Here is an 11933-nt window from a genome sequence, read left to right as displayed (position 1 = left end):
CCCGCACGCTCCGCCGCCCGCCGCACCATGAGCGAGGACGGCCGCGCCGACGGCGCCCGGGACGCGGACAGGCAGCTCCGCCTGCGCGTGTGCGTGCTCAGCGAGCTGCAGAAGACCGAGCGGGACTACGTGGGCACGCTGGAGTTCCTGGTGTCGGTGAGCCGCTCTGCGCGCCCGGGCCGCGGGGAGCGCGCGGGGCCGGGGCGGAGTGGGGTGCGGGGAGGCGCCCCTGCTGCCCGCGCCTCTGCTCGCCCCTCTAGCGCTGCGTCGGGTCCCTCGCTCCCCTCTCTCCCGGTATTTGGTTTCACAGCGTTGTCGTGGTGAACAAGGACCCGGCCGGCTACATGCATGTCCATACACTTAACAACACTGTTGCATCCATTGGCGCTGAAGTTTTGTTCAGGGAACGCGCCAGTGAAATCCCTTCGGTCCTCACCATGCTCGAAGCGTGGGCGGGAGGCGTGCAGGAGGAGCGGCAGGGTTGTGATCTCCAGCAGCTGTTGGGGATTAAAGCCACATGCGCGCCAGCCCCGACCTAGCCCCGCAGTCGCCCTCCTCCCGGGGTAACTCTGCCCCCTGCCCAGGGCCTGGTCCCCTGTGTGCGCGGGTCCCCGAGGGCGGTGGGTGAGACTCGCGCCGACCCGCATCGGCTTTCGTGGAACTCGGTATGAGCTGTGCTTCCAGATTTCAGCCTGACTCGGTAGAAGCCGGCCTTGGAAACGTTGCATTCACTTTCGGGGAGTAGGGGTAAAACTGAGCGGGAGTGACTTTCCGGACATCACTCAAACGCTGACGTTTTCCCTGTTCGCTGCTGAGAAGACAAAGAATCCCGGGATTGGCTCCTGGCTACCCCGACGCCTGGGAAGGCATCCTTAAAAAACCAGGAGCAGTCTCACTCCAGTCCTCTGAACTTCTCCTTCCATCGCTGTGTTCCTCTGGTCGGAAGGGAAATGTTTCAGATGCCAAACTTCCTGCTCAGTTATGTGAAATCTGAAAAGTTTCTGCTGACAGTCAGGATGGAGGAAGTTCGTTTCTTGGCTGTGTCAAGGAGGAAAGAACCACGTCTCAGGGGTTCCAAAAATGGCAGTAAAACGCACAGGTTGTCTTCTCTAGTAGGCTTGAGCTCCCAGGGGCCACGTTCTCCTTTGGAAAGGTGCAAGTGTTTGAGACTGTCCTGGTAACTGGTGATACATAGAATGAATCGAATACGTCCAGGCAGCAGTGACTGTAAAAACAGCTTGCTTGCTTATTTATTGGGTTACTAATTTATTGGAGTACTGGGGACTGAATCCAGAGCCTTCGCACTGGGCTATATCCTCAGGCCTTTTAATTAACTAATTAATTAATTTTTAATTTTGAGACCCATTCTACCTAAATTGCCCAGTCTGTCTTTGAACTTGTGATCCTCTTGCCTCAGCTTCCGAAACTGCGGAGATTACAAGCGTGTATCACCACCCCTGGCTAAAAAGAGCGTGTTTTAAAGGAGATTTAATTTTTAGTAGCTTCAAATGTGGTTATCATGCAACTTTGTAGCTGACTTCAAAAGTCCTTTGACTTTTGAAGAAGAACTGGGGTAATTTCTTAAATAGTTACTGCTTAATGAAAATAGGTGAAAGCAGTACAGTCCAAAATGCTAAATTGCTGAAATAGAACACTAACCTGATCTACCTGAGCAACTATGTGTTGATCTTTATTTAAAAATATTAGGTTTTCCTTGAATGTGAACATGTGAATATCACAACTGAAAACTATTACTGTATAGAGTGAGGGATGAACATACAGGAGATAGAAAATAAATTGTATTTTCCTTTTTACAGGTAGATTATCATCTTATGATTTTGTTCTTGCTATCTTATTCACAAACTATGAGCTCTGCCACGTTTCTTTTGTTCTTTATTTGTGCTTGTATTTGCTTATACATACAAATGCACTTATTAGCCTGAATGGCCTGTGGACAAAGATTTATTCTGGCTTCTTTTTGGTCAACCCCCCTAAAAGTCTAAAGTCTATTTATAACCCATTATTGGATTTCTTCTTTGGGAATTATTTAGAGAAACAGTTCCTTCAGAGTTTTACTTGGTGGTCTGTGGTTGATGTGGTCAATGATGTTTTCATAGTATTTTTTTTTTTTTTGGAGTACCAGGAATCGAACTCAGGACCTTGTATTTGTCAGGTAGATGCTGTACCTCGGAGCTAAATCCCCAGCCCAAGTCTTCATAGTAGACTGTGCTAATATATACCAAAAGTCTTAAAAGTATTCATGCCCCTTGGCCTGATAATTTCCCTTCTAAGAAGCTGTCTCAAGGTAATGATCAGAAATAGAGACAAACAATAAAAGATGTTTTTAAAGAATCAGCTATAGTAATAAGTTGAGTGATAAATTTGTTGGCAATGAATTGATATGCATAGCTAAGTCAAATTTAAATTTTTATTAGATTAGTCATTGTTTTTGATTTCTGTCATTGCTGTAGGCTGCTGCTGTTGACAAGGCATGACTCTTTCTAGAGACAGGAAGAAAAGGTAGAAAATATATTTTCAGCTCTATCAAGAACATACTTTTACTTATAGGCCCACAATAAGCAAGCAAATGATATTATTTGCATTGATTAAAAAGTAGAACCAGAAGGAAAAATTTCTTACTTTTATTTTCGGTACTCTCCCGTCAATTCTGCCTTTAACCTCCTACCTCCAAACCCCAGCTGGTCCATGACATTGCCATTTTTTCTTTATACCATATTATCCTTTGTTTTTTTCTTGTTTTTTCTTTTTGAGAAAGGGTCTCACTATATAGTTAAGGCTGGCCTTGAATCCTTGAACTTACCGATGTAGCCCAGCCTGGCCTCAAACTCACTGTGATCCTCCTGCCTCAGCCTCCTGAGTGCTGGGACTACAGATGCGTGCCACCACGCCCAGCTCATACGTTACTCTTCATGCATCTTTTTTTCTAGTTGCCACCTAGATACATACTTGTTGTTTGAGCGAAGGTCTGTGCTTTAAGGTGGTCGTCTCCATTTAGAGTGGCTTTGCCAATGGTGTGTCATACTTCTCAGGCCTCTGCCTTTGGTCTTTGGTTGAGTGAGGTGGGGCTAAGACTCAGTTATCTCATTCTCCCAGCATTCCCTGCTTTGTACCCATCTAGTTCATATATTTCTTGTACAAGAGGAAGTAGTTGATGCATTTATTTGTTTCTCTGTTTCATTCTTCCAGGCCCTAAGCTCCTTGAGCACCAGTGTGTATCTTGCTTGCCTGGATGTAACTTTAATTTCTGTTATATTCTTCAGTCTGCAGTTTCTTCTGATGCTGAGCCTTTTCTTTCCCCTGCCATGTAGTCTTTTTCCTAGTACTCTGAGAATAGTCAGTTGACTTAACTTATGAAACTTTATATGTAATGGCCACCATAGTTATTTTGAAGCCTTAAATTAAGTGTCTGCATGTTCCCTTTCTCAGATTTGTGCTTTTGCAAAAGCAGTTAGAAAAACAGCTTACCTATAGGGTAAATTCTCAGAGAATAGAGATTGTGCATTTGCTTCCTGCGTGCACTTGTCTTGGTCTGAACATAGTGCTTTGTAAATAGCAGGTGCTCGTGAAAATAAACAAACAGCCAAACAAAGCAAGTGCAAACAAAGCCGAGCTTGAATGAATCTGAAAATAACCTCTTTTCAGTCAAGACCTTTTCAGGCAAAGATGAATTGATTCAGTGCATTGTAAGACTTATGCTACTCAGCCGTGTGCCTAAGACTTACGTTACCAGCCAAATCCCCCACCCTGCCCTTCGAGTTCATAGACTGAAATCCTAACCCCTAGTCCTTCACTGAATGTGCAGATAGACTGGTATCTTTAAAAGGTGAGGAGACTTGAGTCCACAGAGAGATATCAGGGATGCACGCACACAGAGGCAAGGCCCTGGAAGACACAGCAGGTGGTCATTTGCAAGCCAAGGAGGGATGTCTCTGGAGAAACCAAACCACCAACCGCATGATCTTTAACTTCTGTCCTTCAAAACTGTGAGGGACTTAATTTCTGTCTAACCCACAGAGTGGGGCATTTTGTTACCGCAGCCTGAGCAGACAAACATAGCTTGTTAGGTGATGGAGTTGCGAAGAGCACTTAGATGGTCTTGTTCGTAATAAGCTCATTATTTATTGGGGGAACAAGAAAAGCATACAGATAATCACAAGGCCATGTGGGAGATGCCACGTGTGTCAAAAGCCAGGTGGTGTAGAGGCAGTAAGGGAGTCCTTCAACCTAGGAGTAAGGGGAGCTTTGAGCGGCTTGTCACAGGGCTGATGAAGGAGCAGGAGGAAGTGGCAGATGGGGAGGACTGTCTGCTCCCCAAAAAGCAGCGTGCAGAGTGGTAGCGCTTGCCACTCTGAGGGTGCCAACACATCCTTCATGACTGGAGGTAAAACGGCCTGTGTGCTTTTCAGGTCTTGGTAGGAGATGAAGTAGGTATAGTCCAGTCTGAGAAAAGATCCTGTCCTGAGAATTCTGCCTTTAATTCTGTAGGGAGTGGGAAGTCAGTTTTGAGGGAATACTTGCTCTCAATGCTCAGGAAGTCTCAGGCGTCTAAGGTTGGCATTGGGATGGGACATCCTGAGGGTCAGGCCAAGATTTCCTGAATTCATCTCTCTGGGTTTCACCTTGAGATCCTTGTGCCTCACTGCTTCCTCTGTCCGTCTGGCCTCATCACAGATACCCCTTCAGCTGGCTGCACAGCATAGAGAGAAGCCTTCTGCTCCTCTCAGTCTGGGACAGGATATAACCTTTGAAAAGTCTTTACTATTTACTAAGGGAGGACAGATGCCAGGAATCATGGAAGCTACGCAGAACATAAACACAGTCTAGCCTCTGCGGGATGGATTTCTGCTCCTAGCAAAGCGATCCTGCGCCCAGGGTCTGCAAACCTGCCCTGTTTTTCTCCTAAGCTGCAGGACACTGTCCTTTGCTCTGCCTGGCCGAGCGCTCCTGGCTGGCTTTGGCTGTGTTGCTTGTTTACTCGCCGTTAGTCTCAATATGTGTACAAGAAGGATGGCATCAGGAAAGGGCTTTCAGAGTGAACTGACTGTCTTTTGTAGCGAATGTACCATGAACTAAATGGGTTTCTTTCTTGATTCTGGCGTTTGGCGTATTAGTTATACGGCTAGAGAACACTCTGTACATAAAGAGATATGTGTTTAGTATTATGATTTTATAAGCTTTTAGAAATTGAAATACCAGGAGCAAGTGGTATCTTGAAAGCCAAGGAAGGATCTAGTTTCCAAAAGAGAGGTCTCTGTAAAGTTCAGAACTTTAGAAAAATAGGTCGTGTGAAGACTGAAGAGGTTTCTAGACGTGCTGATTAGAAGGTTTTTAGCTGATTTGAGGTTTCTAGACGTGCTGATTTGAGGTTTTAGCTTTAGCAGTGTGTGTGAGCAGAGGCTGGGCTGTAAAATGACTTGCGACATGATGCAAGCTGAGGAGACCAACACAGAGACCTTTGGAGGAGTTGGATGTAAAAGGAAAGAAATGCTTCCTAAATGAAAGGGAAGATTTAAGGAAGATGAGCAAAGCCAAGGGAAAGGAGGCAATGAAAATGGAACTAAAACAAGTACAACAGGACACGGCAGAGGGCTAATGGCATCTTCAGGTGAGCCCTGTGAGGGCCTCCGCACCGCTGGGAGATGACAGGGATTTGCCATCCTGCTGTAGAATATACTCACTACAAAACATCATTGCATAGCCTAAGAACAAGCAAGCTGTCTCCTGTGTTGTGTCAGGCACTGGAGATGTAGAGCATGCCGCTTTTAGAGCTATCTTGGTGGCCTGTGTTCCTCTTTATGAATATGTACTATGAATACTACTAGGGTCTAGGGCTCCACAGTGTGACAGTAAAGTGACATGCGTGTCTCAGAGCACGAGTTAGGGAAGCTCATGACCTGGTTTCAAATCCTGGCACTGAAACTTACGAACTGTGTTACTCTGGGTGAACTACCTCGCCTTGTTACGCCTCAGGTTGTATGTCGGGGAAGCACACCTAGTAATATTTCACAGGACTGGCCTGAAATTCAAATCAGCTTCTGTAGGTAAAGTCCTGGTGGGTAGTAAACACTTCCTCCCTTCTCTCCTCTCCAGACTCCATATTTATCTCCTCTCCCTTGACTTTAGAGACTGAAGCTACATTTGCTCAGGTCTGCTGCATAATCACCTAGCTTGTTCCTGACCCTTTTCTCTTCCAATCTGGAAGGCGAAGGAGGCTTTAACAGATAAGGAAAGGTCCTGAGATGGCCAGTGTGGCCTGGGAATGGCAGGGAAGGCTTGATCCTGGAGCCTGGGAAGAAGGAAGGGATGCACCTATAAGGGCAAAGGTTGCTCTAGGAAGAGGAAGGTTAGAGGGGAGGGAAGTTAAAAGTTCCTACCTGATGGCCTTTATTTCCATGTGATGTTGAACTCTGGTTTTCTGTCTGGTGTTCTGTTTTTGTTTCTGTTCTGTCGTTTGTTCTTGCTGACAATGAGGTTTCCTAAAGATTTGGAACATGTGATTTCAAGGCATAGAAAAGTGAATTGAACTTGGACAGCTGAGATAAGATGAATGACAATCTTTGTACAATTATTCTTTTAAAATGTGATTTTCTTAAGTGCAAAATATACATGTAGAAGTCAAAATACAGAACTAAGCTCTTCTGGTTCATTACATGTATTTCGACAAGGTTTGAATTTTGAAATAATTACAGTCCTTTGAACCACAGTGTAAATTGTATGGAATTGTCACTTTATATTTACTGTAGACATCAGCCATTGTACATACTCAAAAAAAGAACCATGTATTTATCTGAGAACATTTTGATGTGATTACTTTTTTTCCAGAACTTGTCTTTTTGGGTGTATTTTGCTGTATACCTGGTATTTATACCAAAAATTGTCATGTGTGTGTGTTTTGAATACATTAATTTGACCTAAAAATTATTTTTGTTTCTGTTATTTCTCATAGAATCTTATTAATAATACTTAATTTTCATAGCCAGGTTTTTATTATTCTTTATTACAAGATTTTAAAGTTTAAAATTACTTAAATTTTAATTTATTAATGTTATATTAGCTGTATAAAAATCAAGATCTTATTTGATTTACATTATAGTTACTTTGAGCAATCATAAATCCAGGAAAAATATCCCTTAGGGAATGTTTATGGCTGAAAATTGTACTTGGGTCGCTTTTCGCATGGTACTAAGCATAATCATTTGAATCCCGACACCCTAAGAAAAATACTTTTTTTCTCATTTTTGTTAACCTATTACTTTTGATGCAAGATTTCAGTGATTGTAGTTATAAGAAAATTGATGAATTCATTTTATGGCTTTGAAACCGTACTACGTAGTATAGATGATTTTAAGTTTTTGATTCCTTGAATCACTTTGCTGTCTTCTAGCTTTACCATGTAGCTAAATATGGTGTACAATCAGGGACGTATTTTGCAAAGAATAGCTGAGCCAAGGACATTGTGTTCTCTCATTAATGTGAAATATGTATTTTCCATGAAAAGCCTAACCCCTCCATTTAAAAATGTTAATTTTTATGATACTTAAGAATGATTCCAGCTAGTTAAATTTAGAATATTGATGTAAAAATATTTTGTGGATTTTTAGCGAAAATATAGCAATATAGAATGTGTGTGAGTAAATGTTTATTCATTTCCAAATTATGTTTTCCTGAGGGACTCAAATAAAGATTGATATTTGTTTGACTTTGCTGCTCTAGCTTTCAGTGACCTTCTGAGGTCATCTTCTTGCCAGTAGGAGAAGCTTTGTAGATGGTGACACATTTTCAAAGATTGTGCAACAAGCGTTGGTATTTTCTTTAGTGCCTTGTAATGCTTCAATTTGGCCTTGTTCCCTGCTCCCTTGGAATTCCTGCATTTTCTTATTTGTGACTGTTGCTCTAAAGAGAGAGATCTTAAGTTTCCAGAAATGACATCTCTTCTTTCAAAGCTTTTTTTTGGTCAGTAGCATGAAAATAAGATCCATGCAAAGACATTATTACACTCTATTAGTTCACTGAAATATTAGTCTCCTACTCACACATTTTAAGGCTACTGTAATAATTCATTATTTTCTCAGAAAACCCTGAAGAGGGTTTCAGCTTATTACATGGTATATCTGTGTCATGCTTGACTTTGCATAACTTAATGTATTTTTTTATTTTATATACAAAAATATTTATATTTACATATTGTTACACAGTTTGTTTTGAATAGCTAGGCACAACTTTATTTTTCCTGTACATCTTAATAATCAAATCTCTGACAGAAATTTCCAGTTGCCCCAGTTGATAAGTTGAATTGAGGTTGCGATTTTGAAACAATTTTGGATAATATACATGATTTCAGATCTTGATTCCTTGAATAAATTTGCTTTCTTCTAGCTTTACCATACAGGTAAACATAAAAAGGACTTATTTTATTACTTTTTCTTATAATCATAAAAGCTTTAGCTCTGTATGTGATTGTACAGCTAAAGAGTACTTTTCATTTTCTAGCTTTTCTTGTGGAGAAGTATGAGCATATGTGTAGGTTTTGGCCGGGGAATGTGAGAAGAAGTGGCCTGTGTAGTGTCTTTATTATTTTGTTTGTTTGTTTGTTTTCCGGTACTGGGAATTGAACTTACGATGTCGCACTTGCCAGGCAGGCGCTGTGCTGCTTAGCTAAATCCCCAGCTCCTGGGTAGTGTCTTTAAAGTGTGCCCTTAATAATGAAGGAGTGTGTACTTCCCTGCCTCCCTTCCGCCTTCCCTCCTTGCCTCCTTCCCTTCCCTGCCCCCTTTCTTCTCCCTTCCCTTCCTTCTTTCTGTTATCCCTTCTCTTCTTCATCCTTTGTATGAAGATACAATGGCAGGTGATGGGGCCGTTGCTTTGGACCATAAGATGAAAATTACACATTGAACACAGAACAGCAAGAAAATAGAAGGAGTCTCTTCCTTAATAAAACAGTCTCAGCTATGTTCTATGAAAAACAGGCTGATAATAGAAACCAATATTTATTTAACTGTGTCCTAAAATCACCGTATTGTTATTCCAAGTTTTCATTAACTTATGCTAATCATTAATGAATTGCCAAACTTTAATATATTTTGTCCACCTTTGTCTTATCAAATTGAATACTATTTACTACTGTTACCTTTTCTTTAATGAATCTTGTCTAGCTCTGCCATGATTTCCTTAGATTATGCCAAAATGGTACTCTTTTCCCCCCTACACTATAGTTTTATCTTTAGAAGAAAGACAGCGTTTTTTTACCTGTACTTAAATATTCTTTTTTTAAAAGGCTGTGCATTTTACGTTCATTATGTGTACTCGTAAGGATGTTTGTTAGGCTTCTTTCGCTGCACAAAGGAGGACCGTTGTGAATAGGACAGCCCTGTAGAATCAATACAACCCTTTTGTGTGTCCTCTTTTGAAGTCCTGGTTATTTTATTTTTTTATACTCTTGCCCAATGGTGTTCCAGGGAATTACTCCTTCTTACAAAGCTCAGCTGCATCAGTATTCAGAGACCTTGTTCTTCCTATTTTATAGCTCCACCGTCCCCTAGGACAAATTAAATCAGCGTCTGTTGGGGTGAGAGCCAGACATTTTATGTAGTTTCTCCAGGTGGTCTCAAGATGCAGAGGAGAGGGGAGAACCAGCACGCTACGGTGCTGCCCTTCTCTGCGTGCTTGAAGCTGCCTTGCTGGTACCGTTTTCACAGTACCCCCTTGGGGAGATGGTGGGAGTGCGGGACGGTGGGAGACAAAGCCCAGTGCCAACACTTCAGGGATGTGACTTGGAAATCATACTCGTCCCTTTGACTGTTGTCCCTGTGGTCAGATCTTAGGAACGTGTCTAAACCCACGCCAAGGAAGACCGGGAAATGTGCTGACTAGTTGGACATCCGGGTGCCCAGCTGGAGACTGGAGGGGCTCTGAACAAACTAAAGAGGTGCAGAATATTCCTGAGAAAGCACTTTGAAGTTATCAATAAGTAATACAACAACCATGGTTAATTTCCTACAACTTTGTCTGTAACTCTGTTTTGTATGTATTATTCTTAGGCTATTTTGCAAATGGATGTCTGTCTGTTCATATGTTTTCCTTTTATTTTTTAAAATAAAAAAAGAGGTGCAGAATAAGAGTAGCCTGCTACATTTTGAACCCAGTGATACTTTAGTCTCATGTTCTCAGAACATTATTTATATTAATTCTTGGATTCCTTCGCTGTAAGAAGCTATTATATTCAAAACTTAGTGAAGATTAATTACTGCCTATACTTTTCCCACCAGGAAATCCATCTAATACTCATCTCTCTCCTCTCATAAGATATATAAGAGACTCCCCCGCCCCCAGCTTACACTACATACAGGAAAACCTTGGAGGATTTAGGGATCTTATTTAACTTTAAACATTTCTGACATCTTCAGAAAAAATAGTGATCATCATATATACTCTATTATATGTGAGCACTGAATATTCATATACTGTCATTCACAGCTCACAACTCCTTTGTGTCCTTGTAACTCACATCTGAGGACATCTGCGTGGGAGACTAGGGATTCTGAGTAGATGGTCTGTGGGTCTCTTCCAGGACATTGTGTTCATAAATCATCAGACTGGATGGATACTGGTGCCTTGTGGGAATGGTGTGATTTATCAGGACTAGGAAGACTGAGGCAGATGTTAGAGCCGAACACAGAATTTGTTTAATCCGGCAGTACACAGAAGCTGAAGTCAGGAAGGAGCAGTAGTCTCAAGCAAACCTTCAAAAGCAAGAGAGCAACAGAAGTTCATGGTCAACTGAAGATGGGGTCAGAGCCAGGCAGACACTCAGAACCGGACACCACCCACAAGGCAGGGTCTGCTTCCTTCGTGGAAGTCAGGCAACACAACAAAGAACCCTTTAAGAATAGGCCTCCTGCCTTCTGCTATTGGTATATCTGTTGATGTAATTCCTTACAGCTAGCTATTAGTTTCAGCTAAATTTAAATCCTGGATCATTTTGGATCTCTGTGTATTTAGTACTTGATAACAAGGTCGAATACTTCATTTTATGTTTAAATATGCCCCATATATTTATCGAATATATGTTTGAACCATATGATATTTGAGGCATGACCTAATTATATATATATAGAATTAAAAATACATAAAAATATCTCTCTCTCTCTTTTTTTTTTCAGCCAGAGTCACACTATGTAGTTCAGGCTGGAAGCTGGCCTTGAACTCACTATTTAGCCCAGGCTGGTATTGAACTTATGGCAATCCTCCTGCCTCAGCCTTCTGAGTCCTGGAATTATAGGTGTACACCACCATACCTTGTTGTGCTCTTATACTCTTCAACATGTGTGGTCTGCATTCAATGACTATGTCATAGATCATTTTGTAATCTGTTGAATGTAATTTAAACATGAAATAAATCCATTGGTAATTATTTTTCCCAGTTTCTTTTGCCAAGATTTCTTCTTTTGATAGGAGAGGTGAGGGAAAGGAAATGGCATTGTGGTACTCATAGAATGAAGCTTGACGAATGGACTGTGTCTCATAGATAGGAACATTTTCTATCTATGGATGTCTGTCTGTTAATATGTTTTCTTTTTTTAAAAAAAATAAAAAAAGAGGTGCAGAATAAGAGTAGATAGATAAATAGATAGGAACATTTTCCTCAGTTCCTAGCTAGATTGAACAGCCCAAATATATAATGTTAGGGGCCAAGTGGAGGTTGTTTCATGGATAGGTGAGCCTGGCCTGACTTTCACACAGTAGGAAAAGTTGATGTTTTCCTGTATTCATTTGCATCACCTTTGTGTGGTGAAATTTTCTGAGGGTAGCAAATATCCTTTGTGATTTAATTTTTTTTTTTTTTTTTGTGATGCTGGAAATTGAACTCAAGTGCTCTACCCCTGAGCCATACTCCCAGCCCTTTTAAAAATTTG

The 11933-nt window shown here is 41.5% G+C and overlaps 1 protein-coding gene across 1 annotated transcript in view; it reads left to right on the top strand.

Annotated features, from left to right (window-relative positions):
* The window catches only part of Prex2 (phosphatidylinositol-3,4,5-trisphosphate-dependent Rac exchange factor 2), a gene marked incomplete in the record, with an annotated part of 260363 nt that overhangs the window by 605 nt on the left and 247825 nt on the right, over positions 1–11933 (top strand). Inside the window, 1 exon segment of the mRNA XM_005392120.2 lies at positions 1–156. Within this exon segment, the coding sequence (XP_005392177.1) occupies positions 28–156 (129 nt within the window).

The sequence above is a fragment of the Chinchilla lanigera genome, unplaced genomic scaffold (assembly GCF_000276665.1).
Source record: "Chinchilla lanigera isolate Chin_1 unplaced genomic scaffold, ChiLan1.0 scaffold00043, whole genome shotgun sequence".
Lineage (NCBI taxonomy): Eukaryota > Metazoa > Chordata > Mammalia > Rodentia > Chinchillidae > Chinchilla > Chinchilla lanigera.
This window is presented reverse-complemented; position numbering and strand designations above follow the sequence as displayed.